The sequence below is a fragment of the Arvicanthis niloticus genome, chromosome 20 (genome assembly GCF_011762505.2).
Source record: "Arvicanthis niloticus isolate mArvNil1 chromosome 20, mArvNil1.pat.X, whole genome shotgun sequence".
In the NCBI taxonomy this organism is placed as follows: Eukaryota; Metazoa; Chordata; class Mammalia; order Rodentia; family Muridae; genus Arvicanthis; species Arvicanthis niloticus.
Genome location: NC_047677.1, coordinates 26,768,007 through 26,787,076, shown reverse-complemented (window position 1 = coordinate 26,787,076; position 19,070 = coordinate 26,768,007). Strand labels below are relative to the sequence as shown.

The 19,070-nt window shown below is 51.4% G+C and overlaps 1 protein-coding gene across 1 annotated transcript in view; it reads left to right on the top strand.

The window, feature by feature from the left end:
• The first annotated feature begins 2,609 nt into the window (after nt 1-2,609).
• Adamts14 (ADAM metallopeptidase with thrombospondin type 1 motif 14) overlaps nt 2,610-19,070 on the top strand; it is a 78,773-nt gene continuing 62,312 nt past the window's right edge. Inside the window, exons 1-2 of the mRNA XM_034524503.2 lie at nt 2,610-2,875; nt 4,519-4,919. Of these exons, the coding sequence (XP_034380394.1) occupies nt 2,794-2,875; nt 4,519-4,919 (483 nt within the window). The 5' untranslated portion in view covers nt 2,610-2,793. The remainder of the gene's footprint in view (nt 2,876-4,518; nt 4,920-19,070) is intronic.

The following is a 19,070-nucleotide window of genomic DNA, read 5'->3' as shown; positions in this document are numbered from 1 at the left end:
GACCACTGGTTGTAGCAAAAACTCTAAGAGGAGAACCCTCTTTCTGTGTCCTGGGCTTCTCATCTCTTCCCGGTTGGTTGGCAATCAGATATGTCAAGTCTGTAACAGCAGCTGCTACTCCGCAAGAAGCAGCCACCTACTGGATACATGCTGCGGCAACGCAGCAGCTTCTAAGTGTCTCAAACTTACACCCTTGGGGTGGGGGGCGCGCAGGCAACTCCTTAATAAAGATACATTGTGTCTCAACCTTGAGCCACCTGATCTTCACCCCAGGACCGCAAGGAGGCCATCGGAAAGGAAGTGGTGGCTGGTGAGGGGCTCTTCACAGCTCAGACAGTAGGGTTCTCAGCTGGGGGGCTGGGAGGGGTGCGGTCTGACTCTACTGGTACTCAGTTGTGTGACCTCAGCTGTCTTGTGGTAAGATAGAGACGGAGATCAGACACATCCTCTTTGCCTGTGGATCCTCCCCACACCTTCCCCTTCCCTCTTGGATAACCGGACCACAGCATCTAGCTAATGTCACCTTTCCTTCTGTGTGGGACATTCCCTACAGGCAGGCTGGTCCACCTCCTCTCTGTTCATGGCCCTCCTCCCAGACAGGGCAATGTCCTTCTCTCCATTGGGCTTCTCAGTCTTCCCTAGACTCTTCCCCCTTGTCCTTGCTCATTGTAACGCTGCTCCTCCCCTGTTCCTCCATCCACCGGCCTTTCTCCAGCCTTCTCTCACCTGGCTCCAAGCTCGCTGGAACATGAGCCATCTCCTCTGACTGGGGACAAATGACACCTTCTAGCATTCTCTGCCCTGGAACCTGGCATAGAGCTTTGGATATAGGTGTGGGAAGGCCACTACCCAGAGAGTGCCACCTGCCCTCCCCACCAAGCTACTCTCCCCGGTGCAAAGTCCTAAGGCATTAGCCTGAGAAATCCCAGAACTCGCCTTCCTAGGAGGGTCTCCAGCCTACAGCAATGGTTTCTTCACACGGCCCTGTTCACATTCCGGAGCAAGGCCACCCAGCCTCTTCCCTACCTTATGTCCCCAATGCCCTCTTCCTAACAAAGCCTTTCTCAGTGGAGAAGGGCCTGGACACATAATCCTTGGCCAACACAAGCAACCATTGTAGCCCCAGGGAAAGGGGGTGGGGGCAGAGAAAGAGGATGAGGCTTGGATTTCTCTTTACCAAGGCTGGCTCCAGGGAAGGCCCCAGCCCACAGCTCATGACTCAGACTCTGGGGGTCGAAGCTACAAGTCTATTCTTTATGGCATGCTCTGTTGAGGGGCAGGAAGGAGGAGCTGGAGCCGGGCCAGGGCGCCTGGGCTTTCTAAAGTAATCTTCTCTGGGATGGCTTCTCAATAGGGAGCAATTGAGCTATCCTTATGTCACTTGCCACATCTGTTCCCAATTTACAGCTTGGAAGACTGAGGCCTTGGGAAGGCAAGCCCTTATCTTAGAATCACTTAGATTGGCAGAGTTCTGGGGCAGAACCTCTGTAGCCTACAGCCTGGTCATCTCCTTGACCCCCTTCAACCCGGCTCTGCTTCCTGCCCCATCAGCTTCACACAGCCTTGTCATGATGACCTCACGGGTCTTTAACAGAAAGACTTAATATTTATCCATCTGGTGGTTGGTTGGTGACATTTCTAACCGAGAGCTCTAACAGAGTGCTTCTGTGTCACTTGGGATATAGTGGGTATCAGCTCACTGAGCTGACTTCAGAAATGAGCTGGCCTCCCCACACCTCAGCATCATCTCAAAGCCGTGGCCACGGTTAAACACAACAACAACAAAATAAAAATAGCAAAGCCAACCAGATCCCCCTTTTCTAAGTTTCCACCTGTAAGTAGTTTGAATCCGAGTCTAATTTCAAATTATTAAGGACATCCTTGTAAAGTGAAGCAAGAACATGGGGTTTTCTGTTGGGCTCCGGGCCCTGACTGTGGAACTGTTCTCAATGATTCGCCCAGCCAGCATCTGCTCCGCCCGTGGACGCTGTGTTCCTTGCACCGTAGGCTATGGTGCTCCGTAATGTGTCAGGGGGCGGACACGCTGGTGTTCGTCTTTTGTGTGCTGTGGTTAACAACTATGCCACGAATGAAGAAACTGAGGCTCAGCGCTGGGATTTCCATCTGAGAAGTTGGGCTGTAAGGCCTTGCAGGGCCCCCACTCTTCCCATCACTGTGACCTGATCGTGGTCACAGAACAGCAGAAGTACCCTAGGGTCCATGGCGCTATCATTTGCAAAGTGGGAAGATCCAACGGGTCAGGCGCTAGTTGGGCATCCTGGCTGGGGCTGGGGAGGGGGGCTCCCAATCCTAGCCTTCAAAATTCAATGGGACACTGCTGGGTGCGGTGGCTCTGGAGTAGTCACAGAGCCTGCAAACGGGGAGGAGCGGCTATGGGAAGAGGTTCAGGCCGTGGCTCCGGAAAGCTCTGGCGTCTGAAGGGACGATCACCCCGTACGCCGGGAGCCCCTGCGCGGGCTCCGCGTGGCACTTCCGATCCGGGCCGCACGCCCTGGCTCGCCAGGCCCGCCCCTGCCCCGGGCGCCCGCGCCCCCCGCCCGAGCCGCGCGCCCCGCCCCGCCCGTGTACCCGCCCCGCGCCCCTAGCCCGGCTCGCCGAGTCCCTGCGGCTCGGGACAGCGCGGGCAGACTGAGCGGCCGCTGGAGCCAGCAGTGAGGGCGCCGTGCCTGGGGGCCGGGAACGGGCCAGCGGGAGGCGGAGGCTACCGGCTGGTCTGCGATCCGGCAGTCCCAGGACTCGGACTCCTGGCGGTCCCCGTCCACGCGCAGCCACATGGCTCGGCTCCGCGCTCTGCTCTCCTGCCTGCTGCCTTGGTACTGCGCGCTTTGCGCCGCCGCCGGCAGTCAGACCCCAGGTGCGTGCGGGCCGGGCGCACGGGGACATGGGGTCTCTGGGGGTGCTGGTGGCCAGAGTGGCCCCAGGATGCAGGAGCCAACCAGGCAGAGTTCGAGGGGGATTGGAAGGCGGTGCGCCTGGTGTGGGTTGAGTTGCTTAGCTTTGACTGCTTCTAGTAATTTCTGTTCCTTTTCTGTCACTGGAGGTACCGTGACCTGCAGGAGAGGATTGGGAACAGGAGGCTCTTCCAGTGAAGAAAAGTCACAGCCTACCCTTCCCCTCACATCCCCACCGCTACGCCCCACTGATCTTTCAATGCCCTGTCTCCACTTTTGTGATTGTTTGCACGTGCTCCTCTGAGTGTGCGTGTCTAGATGTTCCACACGGAATCAGGCTAACAGATGATGGCTTCCCATAGCAGAAAACTGTGAGCGCTCTTGCTTCAGGAAGAAGTTCGTACCCTAATTCCTCCCCCGCCCCCAAGCCAACCACATAGCATCCTCAGACACTGTAGACCAATCTCCCAGGAAGAGAGCAGTGACACACCACACACATCTTCCAGCGTGGGTACCCATCAGGTGCTTCTAGACATACAAGAAAAGGCTCTGGTTATCTCCAAACAGCGTCCATGTGCCCAAGTAGGACCTGTCTTGCGAAGTTTTGGGTTCCGCAGTCTCAGCTGTCCAGCTAAGAGATAAAGGAACACCACACTTGCAGTGTCCTGGGGGATGTCAAGGGCACATCCTTCTTTTGTGTGTGTTTTATGGGCGCTGCGAGCTGAGGAGGCAAGAAACGGAACTATGGAGAGTGAAAACTCCTTCCAACTTGTGTCCATGAATCACCAGGCCTGGAAGCCAATGGGCTGTCTTTTCTGATTGGCTGTGCACAGGGAGAAAGCCGTGCAAAGATGGGGCCCACTGGCAAATGGCCTACAGTATGGGGCCATGACCTCACACTTTAGTCAGCCCAAGTGGGCAGGTCACCCCCTGTGTCTCCTTTTATTTTGGAAGCTCTATATTTATCGTGCTTGGGGCTGGGCAGTGCAGAAATCTCACAGCCACTGGGATGCTTTAAAAAGTTTCCTTTCTAACCTCGGAAAAATATATAACGGTACATTCCCTTGCCTCCTCCTCTTCCAGCCTCTCCTTTCTCTATGTCAGGGGCCAGGATCCCCTGGGTTTCTAGGTGTGTTTGTTTTGGCAGCCACACTCTTGGGAGCTTGGCAAGGGCTTTGCCCCAGGGGCTGGGCTGGTGACTTCAGCACACTGGGGGAGTTGAGGCAGATCTGGAATTTCGGCCCTTTCTAAGCAGTACTCAGGGTTGGAAGGCCTGTTGCTATGGTGACAGGACTCTATTTGACGTCATTTATTTACTTCTGTTAAATAAAAAAAAAAGACCAGATGGCCGCAGAGAGAATGTACGTCCACACATTCATGTCTCTCTGAAGGCCATTCAGCCAAGTACAGGCTGTCTGTGGAGGCTCAGGTAGCAACGGGCAGAAGGTGCTTGAACTTGGGCCACGGGCCCTGTGATAAGTGATGCTCAGGGCTGCCTGTCCATCATCTCCACCCCCCACCCTGTGACCTCCACCCCTGGATTCCCATCTTCCTCTTAATCTCTGCACAGTTCATAGTGAAGTGACTCTGTGTTTACCTCCAACAGACCTGCACCTCTCTGGGAAACTTCACGACTACGTTGTGACTGTGCCCTGCAGCACGGATTTCCAGGGCCGATTCTTGTCCCATGTGGTGTCTGCCCCCACAGCTGCCTCATCACAGAGCCACCTCCGGGTGGCTCGCAGCCCCCTGAGCCTGGAAAGAGAGACCCTGAGGCCTGGTGATCCAAGACACAATTTCCTCTACTTCAATGTGACTGTCTTTGGGAAACTCCTTCACTTGAGGCTGCAGCCCAACCGGAGATTGGTGGCACCAGGGGCCCCGGTAGAATGGCAGGAGGACTTTCAGGAACTCTTCCGACAACCCTTGCAGCAGGAGTGTGTGTACACTGGAGGTGTCACTGGAATGCCCGGGGCAGCTGTGGCCATCAGCAACTGTGATGGATTGGTAAGGGATACCACTTTAATTTCTGTTGAGCGTCAAGTTCCTTCCCCAACCCAGAGCCCCCTATAGATTTTGGATTCCCGAGGAAATGGTACCCAACACCACATGTCAGTGGCTTGGCTGTCTTCCAAATGGGCATCGCCATGGCTTGCTAGGTGCCAGGCTCTGTCAGGTGTGAGGTTGTCATAGTGGGACAGCACATTTTTAATGGGTTTCCTCACCAGGAACTCACCAACCAGCTACCTGCTGGGACCTCTGGGCCCAGACTAAAACAGGACTGAGAAAGGGATAGTCTAGGGCAGTGGTTCTCAACCTGTGGGTCACAACCTCGTTTGGAGGTCAAATGACCCTTGCATGGGTATCGCCTAAGATGACCAACCAGTCAGATACTTACCTTAGGATTCATAACAGTTATGAAGTAGCAACAAAGATGATTTTATGGTTGGGGGTCACCACAACATGAGGAACTGTATTAAGAGGTCACGGTGTTAGGAAGGTTGAGAAATACTGGTCTGGGGTGTCCTGGTGACTGCACTTGAAAGCTGTGCAGATTTAGATAAGCTAACTAACCTCTCTGTGCTTCTTTCCCTTATGCTTAAAGCAGGGATTTATTTATTATTTACTTATTGAGACAAGGTCTTGCCACGTAACCCTCCAACCTGAGATTCCCGCTGCCTCTGCCTCTTAGTGTTGAAATCATAGGCTCAGGCCCCTCCACCCCAGCAGGATTTGTTTATCTATCCTGCATCTAGTTACTATTCTAGAAGCTGGGGATGCAACCCGGTCCCTGTCCTTACAAAACGGATGTGATGCTAATACCGTGTGAGCTGTCAGTATGTCACGTGATACTAACACTGTGTGAGCTAGCCTCCCAGCCAGGCTCAGACAATGGGAATCACTGCCATTGTGTCATATCTTCTCTCCATGTGTCTTCTCGAAGCTCTCTGCTCTTTACTGACTCCACATGGCCCCTCATCCTTTAGATGGTGGGAATACGCCCTTCTCTCTTTCTCTCCTTTCTCTCTTCTCTCTTTCTCTCCTCTCTCCTCTCTCCCCTCTTTCTCTCTCACTCTCATACACACACACCCGTAGTATGTGTGTGTTGGATGCCTGTGTGTGCACGTGCTCCCCCATGCACCAGGGTGTGGCAGCCCGAAGTCAGCCCTCTAACCTTTCTCTCACTTGTTCACTTCCACGAAATATAAAAAAGACCTGATGGCCACAGAGAGAATGTACGTCCACACATTCATGTCTCTCTGAAGGCCATTCAGCCAAGTACAGGCTGTCTGTGGGGACTCAGGTAGCAATGGGCAGAAGGTGCTTGAACTTGGGCTACGGGACCTGTGATAAGTGATGCTCAGGGCTGCTTGTGTCTCAGTCAGTCTGTCACTGAAGGTGGTGCCTACTGGTTTGGCTAAGCTGGCTGGTGGACCAGTGAAACTCTGGCGGGATTCAGGGGTACTGCCACACCGGACTTTCACATGGCTGTTGGGGATCAGAACTTAGGGCCCCTATGCTTGCATAACAAACACTTTCCCAGAGAGCAATCTCTCCTAGCCTCTGGTATATGTGTATGTATATATGTGTATATGTGTATATGTGTATATGTATATATGTGTATATGTATATATGTGTATGTGTGTGTGTATATGTGCGCGCCAAACATATTTTTTCTCCAAACAGTTTTCAAACCATTAGAGGCAATGTGGTCACCGTTGAAAAGCATTGTCCAGGCAGTGACTGGTTCTTCACATTTAGGATGGGCTGCTGAGCATCCGCCTGTCAGAGATACAGTGTTTCCCTCTCCAGGGCGGTGCCCAGGATCTGTATTGTCCACCAGACTCTCCAGGAAATCTAGGGCAAGGTTAACCATGGGTAGAATGCCAGGTAGCAGGATCAATGGGGCTTGCTGAGATCTCTGGGTTCTGAGTCTCTCTGTATGTCCACCTGGATCAAGGCATGGAGTGATGCTTTGTACATTTTAGGTCTCAACTAAGTTGTGAAGGGATGGGCAGCCCCATTCAGACCCCCTTAAGAGCTGCTCTTGTCACTGAACCCATTCACCAGTCTCCTGACAAGTGCTCACTGTCTGTTAGATGCTGCGGGGGCCAGGGCCACATGGGAGCCTGACACAGGACCTAGTGAAGTAGTGTGCCTTACAGGGCCACATGGTCAGTGCCCTGGACGACACTTGTGCCTCGTGGCTGGGGCTGGTAGGTGGTAGGGTTGATGTGTGGGACATGTCTAGAGCTGGGCATGTGTGGGATGGTGTGGCCTCTGTGTAAGTATTCTCTTTAGCTCTGTCACCTTGGACAAGCTGTTTCCCCGTCTCTGAGATTTATGCTTTTCATTTTGTTTCATTACATTCATTTGTTTTCGGTGTCCATCCCCAACCTTGTGTATGAATTAGCTGCAGAGCACGGAGCATGCCATCTCCTATCCCGGATGTCCACCCTGCCGGATGGCAGGACTGAGTGGGTGATGGAGGGACGCTGCCTCTGGCTCAGATCACAGGTCAAATGAGAAAGGAGCCCTGCTTAGACAGTCTCCTCACAAAGGCGATGGACTTGGCTGTGAATCTGTCAAAAGAGGGCTTGTCTTACAACAAAAGGAGCATTAGCTTTTGAAGGGCAAGCTCAGGATGGGTCTTGCTGGTCTCGGAATCTGCAGCCAGGCCTGGACCTTGCAGGGTTCTGGTCCTATGTTCCAGTTTGGGGTAGGGAGAAATCAGCTATGGGTTTCCAGAGTCGACTTTGAACCCTCCATCCAGGTCTGCCCTAGGCAGGCCATGAGATTCTAATGCTGAGAAGAACGGGACTTAGGGCAGGGGACCATTGCCTCAGAACTGCCCAAACATCACCAGTGGGTTACTCATCATGGCTACCGATGCTCTGTATCCAGAGGAATATGAAAGTTTCAGTAGAGACCAATGTTTATAAATACTAGAAGGACTGCAGGGTTCAGAATGAGAACTCTGCTTCTGAATTGGAGCTGTGACTTCACTGGGTCTACCCAGAACCTAGATTATCAGCTGAGTCCTGGGCCTCAAGGCCCCGTGCTAGCCTTGTAGGAGCTTGGCTGCATAGTGCTCCCCCTCTGCCTTCAGTGCTCCCCCTCTGCCTTCAGTGCTCCTCCTCTGCCTTCAGTGCTCCCCCTCTGTCTTAGATGCTCCCCCTCTGCCTTCAGTGCTCCCCCTCTGCCTTCGGTGCTCCCCCTCTGCCTCCATTCTCTTCCTCTGCCTTTGATGCTCCCCCTCTGCCTTCAGTGCTCCCCTTGCCTTCAGTGCTCCCCTCTGCCTCCAGTGCTCCCCCTCTGCCTTTTGTTCTCCCCCTCTGCCTTCAGTGCTCCTCCTCTGCCTTCAGTGCTCCACCTCTGCCCTCGATGCTCCCCCTGCCTTCAGGGCTCCCCCTCTGCCCTCAGTGCTCCCCATCTGCCTTCAGTGCTCCCCCCTCTGCCTTCAGTGCTTCTGTGAGTCAAGGACTGGTGCGGAAGTGGCCACACGTGTAAGATCTGTCACATCTGGTTCTGTTTTCTCACTCTGCAAATGCTGCATTTTTAGTGGTGTTGGGTGGGGCCGGGGAAGGGCCCTGTAGGCAGGATCAAGCTCTTCTTTTTCTCCTACTCCTAGGTCCCAGCAGGCTCTGAACCAGAGTCCTTTTGCCTTTAAAAACGGGGCTTCAGTGGACTGGGCTGGTAGCTCAGTCTTTGGTAAGGGGCTCGCTGGGCAAACCTAAGGACCTGAGTTTGGATCCATAGAGTCTCTCTAAAAAGCTAGGTAGTGCGTGCCTGTGATCCTAGTGCTAGAGAGTTCAGGACGAGAGAGTCCGAACCGATGAACAGGTTTAGTGAGAAACTGAGTCAAGGAATAGAGTGGGGAGCAACTGAGAAAGACATCAGCCTTCACATGCACACATGTATGTACCTATGATACATACATCTCCTACACACACACACACACACACACACACATACACACACACACACACACACACCTCTGGGGAGATGAAAGGACAGACTGAGAAATGAGATGAGTCCTCCTGCTATGGGCACATAATTGCCTATGTGTAGAAGCAGCAAGTCATGAAAGCTGCGTCTTTTGTGATGCATTGCATGCATGTGAACTGTGTTTCAATCAAGTAATTATGAAAGGCCTGTCCTGCAGAGAGGCCTGGAAAAGTCCTGCTTGGCAGCTTTGTCAGGTGGGCGAGTGGTGCTTTTCCAGTTCCAGAGAGCATGACTATCACACTACCTGGACACTTTCCCAGATGAGGGACACTTTCCCAGTCTGACATGGAGTACTCTTAACAGTCTGGGGGCCTTGCACAGACCTAGAGTCTGGCCAGGTTCTGGGGTTTCAGGGTTGATACCCAACCTTCAGTTCCATTGTTTCAAACAAACTTCACTCAACCCGAGGGACTGCACTGGCAAGGAGGGTGTAGGGGTACAGGGGTACAGAGTGCAGGGGAAGATGTTTCAAAGGGTGTAGGTGAGCTTTTAAAGTCACAAAGTAGGCATTGCAGGCATTCTATGAGGAAAGGAGAGATGGGAAAGAAAGAGGGCCAATGAGGACTAGTGAGCTGCCACCAGCCCTTTTATAAGGTGGCTGATCTAATTTCTGGTGGCTCCATCCTCATGACTTAATCATACACTAAAGTTCTCACCTTTTAGGCAGTCACATTGGTGACCAGATTTCAATACTCAGATATAGAAGCCCATGCAGCCCACATTATTAGGCAGCGGTGTATGTATTCAGGATGAGGAGCTGGTCTACTTATGGTGAGATTCCACCTCTGCCTTGTGCATGCATGTTGACCATGGCCAACTCCACAACCTATCTGTTCCTCAGTTTTCTTATCTTGAAAGCAAAGGTGATCACAGCCATTACTTCCTAGACTTGTCATTGTGCAAAGAGTCCCTTTCAGTTCTGTCGGCTATGGCCATCTTCTGATGTACCTTTGTCATTCACATTCCCTACTCTGAGATGGTGGTAGGCAGGTAGGAACACAAGGTTATCGGATTGTCTGCTAAGGTCTCTAGGCTTCATCTGGAAGTCAGAGTCCATGCTGGCTCAAGCGTCACCCCGCCCCACTCCAGTGGACCTTATTCTGGTTGTTTTCTGGACTTTCTCTTGGACTTTCTCTCAGTGAGTGGGTGGGTGGGCTTGCTGGAAGATCTCCTCTGGTCTCTCTCATGCAAGCGTGGTGCTGGCTATAAGTTAGGTGGCCTGAGTTCTCCCCTTGTGGTCTCTCTTCCTCTAGCAGACAGCCTGGCTCTTTCCCCCACAGTCTCTAGGCAGTATTCCAAGATGAGGAAGGCAGAAGCCATATGGCCTCTTAAGGTCTAGCCTTGAAAGCTTGGAGATGTTCTTTGTATTGGCCAAGTCATACCATAAGGCCAGAAGAGAGTTTCCCAGGTAAGGACACGGACTCTATCTCTTGAAGGGATGAGTGCCTAGGTCTCACGTGCAAAGGGTGTACACACAGGAATGGGACCAGCAACATTCTTCCATGCTGAGGGACTTGACCTCTCTGAGCCTATTTCAGTCTGTGCCTATAAAGGGATGTCCTTTCTTCCCTCCCTCCCTCCCTCTCTCCCTCCCTCCCTCCCTCCCTCCCTCTTTCCTTCTTTCCCTCCCTCCCTCCTTCCCTCTTTCCCTCCCTCCCTCTCTCCCTCTTTCCCTCCCTCCCTCCCTCTCTCCTTCCCTCTTTCCCTCCCTCCCTCCCTCCCTCTTCTTCCCTCCCTCTCTCCCTCCCTCCTTCCTCTTCCTCCCCTCCCTTCCTCTTTCTTTCTTTCTTTCTTTCTTTCTTTCTTTCTTTCTTTCTTTGTTTTCTTTTCTTTTCTTTTCTTTTCTTTCTTTCTTTCTCTGGAGAAAAAGTCTTAAGTAGTCCAGGGTAGCCTCAGACTTGCTATGTAGCTGAAGATGATCTTGAACTTCAGGTTGCCCTGCCTCAATCACCTGAGCTCTGGGATTACAGACATGCTCCACCACGCCCGGTATGTAGTATTAGAGAAGGAATCCACGGCTTCACACTTGCTAGGCAAGCATTCTACCAACCGAGTTACATACAATTACACTGTAATTTTGTTTATTAGAAATGGTACACTTGGCTCTTAAAGGCTCTTGCTGCACCTCTAGGACCTGTGTTGGGTTCCCAGCACCCACATTGGGTGGCTCACAACTGCTTGTGACTTCAGCCCCAGTGGATTTTGGTGCCCTCTTCTGGAAGCCTTGGGCACCTACACATGTGTCACACACACACACACACACACACACACACACACACAATCTGCTTTAAATGCTGCAATTTAGATGATGCTCAAAGTTGGGGATGTTGAATGGGAACTTTTGTAACACAGGACAGATGCCATGTGCAGCAGGATCCTTGTGGGTCCCTGGAGGCCTCCTCCAGGTCTGCCCTCTTGCTCCTGAAAGGGCTTTTGCCCTGTAGCTCTTGCCTCTGGCTGCTTGGTCTATGTGAGTGGAGTCGCTTTGCTTCTGGGACTTTCCAGGCCTTGAGGCAGTCAATATCCATATCGCAGTCTTGCCTCCCCGTCTCCCCCAAGCCCTGCATTGCTGTCAGCCCTGACTTAATAACCTATTTATGATATGGAATAGAAGCCAGACATCACCTCACTGCTGCTCTGGGGCATAAAGACCTCCCCTTTCAGCCAGGGCTGCTTTGAGTTTTCTTCCTCAGCTGTGTCTCCAGGCTGTGGCTGGAGGGAGGGTGGCTCAGGCTGGTGAGGGTGGGAGGCTGGGATTGCCTGCCTATCTACCTCCTGGTCTCCATGGGAGAGACCCGGGTGGGCTCCCAGCAAGTGCCCTGCAGGGGCTCCCTCAGCCTCTGCAATGGAAAGTTCTTAAGCTTCTTGCCAGCTCTCTGGCATGGTGTTTCTAGCATGTGGGCCTTGCCCTAGCTTTCACTGTCCTAAAAGCACCGCTAATAACAATGTTCACATGACATCTCGTCCCTGGATGGTCAGGAGTGGCTGTGACAACTACCCAGGTGTCTGAAGCTGGTCCCTATCACAAGCATTCCTGTAGTAAGTCTCAGCACAGAACAGTTCCTGCCCTCTCTCTGTGTCCTTCGGTCCCTTTTCATTTCTTAGCTGTGAAAGTCAAGTTCCAGGTACAGAAAGAGATGTAGGGTACATATAGCACAGGGATTCTCTTCTCAGAGCAGGTGGGGGTGTACAGGCTCCTCCCACTATCCACCAGCCTCTCCTTACTCAAAGAAAAAGGATAGGGTTCACATGAGTGCTAACTCTGGGTCAGTGCTGGACAGTGAGATGGTAGTCATAGCAACATCTCAGGATGCTGGATACTGAAAGCCACCCAGCTGTCCTGGGGACTCCTGGGCTTGGCTGGGTGCTAAATGAGGTGTCTGTAGGGTTCCTGATCGGAGGGGGGTGGACTTGCTCATCTTCTGCATAGCTGGTCTTCTTTAAAACTTGGAAGCCAACGAAGAAAAAAAGACACATCAATGATCTGTGTCACGAGTGGGCTTTAGCTCCAGTGAGACTGTCTGCCTTCTCAGGTCTGGTACCATGGATACTCCCCTCTCCATTCTCAGGTCGCAGAGTGGACTGCTGTTATGTACTCATTGCATGTCAGAGAACATAGCAAGCCTTGTGGTCTGCTTAGTGTTCCGTGACACGGTGGTAGGAGCTGGAGAGAGGCTGGCTTGAGAGAAGGCTTTGCAAGTGAGAACATCACACTAGCCACAAGCTGCTTCTGGAAGGTTACTGCCCTGGGACCACTTTGTCCTCAGAGCTTCCACTGGCCCCTCACCCATGGCCAATGTTGTGGGGAAAAATGATCTATTATTATTATTTAAATTTTATTTTTATGTACGTGTGTGTTTTGCCTGTATGTATGTCTGTGGACCACATGTGTGCCTGTGGAGGTCAGAAGAGGGAGTCTGATCCTTTGGAATTGGAATTACAGATGCTTGTAGACCACTGTATTGGTTCTGGGAACTGAACCCGGGTCCTCTGCAAGAACTCTCAGGTGCTCATTCCTCCAGCCCCCAGAGCAGATCTCTTATAAGGGCCACATCCAGTGGGCTTGGTGGCACACACCTATAATCTCAGCTACTTGGGATGCTCAACCAGTAGGATCACTACAAGTTTGAGGCAAGCCTGGGCTATATAGTCAGTTTCAGGCTGCCTGAGGTACAGTGTGAGCCCTATCTTATTCGAAAAGGGGAAAAAAAGCCTTCTTGGGTTCAAGGCCAGCCTGGGTTACTTAGTGAGATCCTGTCCTAAAATTGAAATAAATTAAAAGAGGGTTAGGGATGTAACTCAGTGGCAGAGTGCTAAGAGCCTAGCATCCACAAGGTCCCAGGTTCCGTTTGCATTGCCATAGATAAAATTCTAGCCTCCAGTGTCTTTTCATGTATTATGTATTATGGTCTCTTTTGGGATGCTCCAATCCTATGGATATGTTGTCTGTCTCTACTTCAGTGAAGTGGTAGCTCAATGTGAAGATGAACATGCGTGTATGAGCACATACACACATGTATGTGTGTGCATGCATGTGTGCACACATGTGCATGTATGTGTGTGCATGCATGTGCATGTGTGTGTGTATACATGCATTCATGCACAAACAGAGACTGGAGGGAGATGTCAGGCGGCTTCCCCTATCATTTCCTCGAGATACAGATAGATTCTCATCAACCACAGAACTTGGTTTTCAACTAGGCTGACTGGCTAGCACACACCAACAACTCTCCTGTCTTTGTCTCCCCGCTCACAGCCATTCTCAGCTCTTCACATGGGTCTGAAGCTGCACACTACACAGCAAATGCTCTTACTTACTGAGCCATCTCCCCAGGTCATAAAAACACATTTTTTTTTTTTTATTGCATTGTGAGTGTCTAGAATGGACCCTTTCTGGTGAGTAACTAAACAAGTGACTAAATGAACAATGGATGGATGGATGAATGAGTGAGTGAGTGAATGAATGAATAAATGAATGAATGAATGAAGCCGCGGTTGAAGAGGCCTTATGATTGCAGGATGGAAATTTGTCCTGCTGCTCACTGATAGGCACATTGGTGAGGGTGACATGTCAGAATTCTGGCAATAGGAGACATTTTAGTGGTGCAGTTCCCAAATAGGATTTATTTGTATTTTGTCTGCTCTTGCACCCTGTGTAGAGGAAACTGGTGGTTCCCAGATGGTCAATAGGCCACCAGGGTTGGAGCATGTTGGCATAGGACTTGGGTGTCTGGTGTACTCCACCTCCTACTCTCCTGTGCTTCCCTGCTTGTTCAGGAACCTTCTCCTGGGCCTCCACAGACTGACCTTGTATCGGAGTCTGAGACAGACATACAATTGTGATCTAATGTAGGAGAGACGTAGCTCTCAGCCAAGGCGGGACCTTGTGGGCCCTCTCCTAGCCGGCTCTCCCCTGCTGAGGGGGCTGCCTGTACCCTTTCCCTGGCACTGCCCCAAGTGATCTGGTTGGCATCTGAGCCACGGGGTGTGGACTTCAGGGCCTCTATGCAGAGAGCTGCTTCTCAGTTCAAGGCTTGGCAGCCATGCCGTCTTCTGGCACTCAAGGATTGCTTCCTGTCTCCTCGTCCCGAAGCTACAGTCGCTGCCAGGACTGGGAGCCAAGCAAAGGGCCAGGCAGAGCTCCCAGCCCGATCATGGTGGGCTGTGGTGGTGATGAGTGGCATAGGCCTCGGAGCCACGTGACTTCTGGATATAGGGAAATGGACACGCGGCGGCTTCAGCCCCAAGGAGAAACACTGTGACTCTGACTGGCCTCTAGGGCATGGTTTGCAGAGGAAGGGGAGGCTCAGAACACTTGTAGGTGTGGGCCCTGCCCTGCCACCTACATCAGGACCCCTCCCTCTGGAGGTGAGGTGGGGTGGAACTAAAATAGTCACCCCTCCTTTAAGTGTATGTACCAAGCTGGAAATGATCTGAGCAATTGAGGTCTGGTTGGCAATAAGGGATAGAAAATTATCACCACCAATGTCGTGGTTGTCATTATCGGCATCACCATCAAAACCACAGAGGGACTTATCTACGTTGTGGACTTTCTACCTTGCGTGGCCACTGACATCTCTGACTTGCCATTGGCTGCCTGCAGCTCACACCCTCTCAGCCCTTTCCTGGACCTCAAGACCCTCACTGTTTGGAGCAGTTATCACCCACAGAGAAGTTGTGTTTGTGGGGAGGAGATGGTGAGGTCTTGAGATGGTATAAGGCACAGAGTGGTCTCAGGAGTCCTTGGTCATTCCCTGCAGGGGTGGGACGATTCCAATGCCAGAGGAAGGTAGATGCAACCTGATTGGGCTCAACCCCATTCAGGGCATGCGCAAATGGTGGACCCCCCCCCTCAGGGCATGAGCAGATGGTCCGTTGGTCTGTCTATTTCCTGTCCGTTTTCTGCATTTGTTCTGGCCAACCCATGCCAACTGCCCATTTTATGAAAGAGTCCTTCGTCATTCCCTCGAGTCCTGTTCCACGGACCAGAAGGTTTCAGTTTGGGTGTGTGGTTCTTGGCAAAATCCCGGGTAGCTTTTGAGGGCATACCATATGGTCCAAGCCCCTCTAAATGAGGCGTGATGTCATGGGTCTGGAGTGTGGCCTGGGTGGCAATAGATCTGCAAATTCCTCGCATGATTGAAATAAGCATCCAAGAGCGAGGACAGTTGTCACAGCCACGTGTTTGACAGAGAAGCTGGGGTCACATCATGGGGGTCAGGCCCAGGAAGGAAAGAAATTAGAAGACCATACCCTCCTGAGGGTCAGATCCTGTCAGGGGCGTTCTCTTCCTATTTCATTTTGTCCTCCCAACCCTTTGGATTCAGATGTGGAAACTGAGGCTTAAAGAGGCCCGTACCACCTGGCCTGGGTTGAGTCTTGGATGTATCACTTCCCCTGGAGCCTTATCACTGCTTGCCTGGAAAGTTGCATGGCAGAGAAGGGAGGGTTCGTTGTATTGGTACATGTTTGTAGATCTGTATATGTGCATTGTGCCTGAGGTTAGAAACATCCCCTGGGTTGGCAGCAATTGTGAGCTGCTCAAGGTGGGTGCTGGGAATTGAACTCAGGTCCTCTGCAAGAACAGTACATGTCCTTCACCACTGAGCCATCTCTCTAGCCCTGTCTTTCTTCTTTTCACCTTGATTTTTCTCGGACATTTTGTCACAGCCGGGAAAGGTTGATGAACACAGTTTCCTTTTACAAACTGCTTTAGGGGAGGGGAGCTGTAGAATTCCAGGAAGAACAGGATTGTCTTTTGAGATAAACAATAGAAAAGTCAGAAAACAGCATTTTAAAGAGAAAGAAACCATACCTGATTAAAGCTACCCTCTGCCAGTCTCCTAGTCTTGGTAGGGACTTTTCCTACCTGGTGGGTTTTTTCCCCTCGTCTTGGGAATGTCTTCCCATTTACAGGTAGAAGACCTAAGCAGGTAAAAGCAAGGCTGTATCAGAGGCAGGAATCAGGGGCAAACCTTTCTGGGGTTCAAGACTGGTACTCCAAAATCCCTGGGGCCAGCATCCTGTTTCTGAGCTCCCAGGCTCTAAAACAGTGGTTGTCAACCTGTGGGTTGTCACCCCTTTGGTGAGGTTGAATGACCCTTTTACACATGTCGCCTACGACCATCTGCGTACCAGATATTTGCATTATGATTCATAACAGGAACGTTTTAATTATGAAGTAGCAATGTAAATAATTTTATGGTTGGGGGGTCACCCTAACATGAACTGTATTAAAAGGTCACAGCATTAGGAAGGATGAGAACCACTGCTCTAAAACAGTTTGAGTGATATTAATGACAGTCACAACAGCAGATAAAGATGCCACACGTCTGCCACTGGAAGGCAGAAATGATGTCTGGATGCCACATGTGTATTACCTACTGACCAGACAGGTGCACAGCAATGTCATGTCACCTTACCCAAGATTACCTGAATGAGCAGCAGAGTCAGGATTTGAATCGGGGACCCCCTGAACTTAGGGTCTCTGTGTTTCTCCACATCACCCACAATATTGTTACAGATGGGCTAGGTTCAGCCCCTCCCAGAGCCTACAGATGTCCTCACCCTGGGAACAGACACTCAGTGGCCATTGCAGGTACCAGCCCTGCTGGTGCAGACTCTGGATTGCTGCTGTTTCTTCCAGCCTTTGTCCTGTCCTCATGCTGCTGGGTTGGAGGATAGTAGGGCAGACCCATTGAGGGAAAGTCTGGCTTTTTCAGCCCCATCCTGTAAAGGCTCCATGCTCCTGCTTGTCCTCAAGGCTGCAGCACTGTCTGAATCAGCCTGCAGACATTCCTGGGCTCCGTCTGAGACCTTGACCACCCTTGTCTCCAGTAGATCTCCCTCAAGTGGGGCCTCACAGCATCCCCGGGCTTTCATCTGAACCATGCTGACTCACGCTTCTGAGGAAGGAGACAGCTTGGGTGCTGTGAGAATTGTCCCCATCCTCCCGCTCATCCCCCCCCCCCCCGTGTCTGTCTCCTTGAGTACTCAGTTGCCTTACTGAGACAGTGATACACCACATAGCATGCGATTCAGTCGTTCAAAGCACACAATTCAGTGGATTTTATTTTTCTTCCCTTCCCTTCCCTTCCCTTGCCCCCCCCTTTCTGTTTTTGAAGGGGGCGTTGGTTTTTCAAGACAGGGTTTCTCTGTTAGCGCTGACTGTCCTGGAACTCACTCTGTAGACCAGGCTGGCCTTGAACTCAGAGATTCACTTGCCTCTACCTCCTGAGGGCTAGGATTAAAGGTGTTCACACACCTGGCTTTCAGTGGATTGTGGATAACCATAGAGAGGTGCAGCTGCCTCCACAGTCAGCATAAGGTTTCGGTCAGTTCACAGAGACATGGGTGTCCCTTATCTCTTGCCCCAGAGTAACCCCTCCACACTGCTGCCCTGTGGCCACGAAACTGCTTTATCTATGCATTTTCCTATTCTCTTTCCTGGGGGGGCGGGGGGGGTTAGTACCACCACCGACCACCAAGTGTGTGTTCCCAGGGTGCTCACGGTCATCTTTCGTATCTGGCTTCTTTCACTTGGTGCAGTGTCACCAGGCTCATCTCTGTGGCATGCACTGGCTCTTCATTCATTTTTATGGCTAGAATATCCATTGTGTGCATGTGTCATATTTGGTTGATACGCATCTTGGGCTCCTTGACCTTTCTGATCGCTGTGAACAGTGCTTCCCTGAACACCGGTAGTCAGTGATTTTTCTGGTTGCTATGACAACATGCCTGACAAGAGCAACTTAAGGAAGGAAGGGAGGATTGGTTTGGGGCTCCAGGGTTTAAGAAGAGGGACAGCCCATCATGGCGGGAAGGCAAGGCCATAGCTGGCTACACTGTGTCTTTGTGCGGGCAACAGGAGAAGGGAATGCTGGGACTCAGCTTGCTTCTCCATTTTTTTCCCTTTTGATTAGAGCCACAGAATGATGCTTTCCATGATCAGGGTGGCTCACCCTCCCTTGGTTAAACCTATCAGGAAATGCCTTCCCAGACATGCTGAGAAGTGTGTCTCCTAGGTGGCTCTCAATGCCGTCGAGTTGGCAATGGAGGCTAACAGTCTGCGGACAGGTTTTTGTGTGGATGTGTTTTTGTTTGTCTTGGGTCTATACCTAAGAGGGGACTTTCTGGATCTTGCATCAGTGCTGCTCAATTGGGTAAGGAGCTGCCAGACTGCTTTCAAGTGGCTGTATAGTCGACATTCCCACCAGCGATGTGTCAGGGCTCCGGTTTCTCCCCGTTCTTGCCAACACTTGTTATTATCTTACCTGATTCTAGCCAACCTCGTGGGTGTGAAGCGGCATTTCGTTGTGGTTTGGATTGGAGTTTCCCTGCTGACTAATGACACCGGGCACCTTTTCATTGGCCATTTAGATATATTCCTTGGAGAAATGGCTACTCAGATCCTTTGCCTAGTTTTAAATTGGGTTGTTAGTCTTAATTATCAAGTCATAAAAGTTATATCATCCAGATATAAGTTTGTTAAGACTAGTAGAGGCTTGTCTTCTCCCACTGTTCTTTGTCATGCCTGTGCATAGAAAAGCCCTAAAAGGAACCCTGCCCTAGGGTAATGGATGACACTTCTCTCATGCTATGGCTCAGAGAAAATAACCTAACAAGACCCTTGGGTGCTGCGTGCAGTTG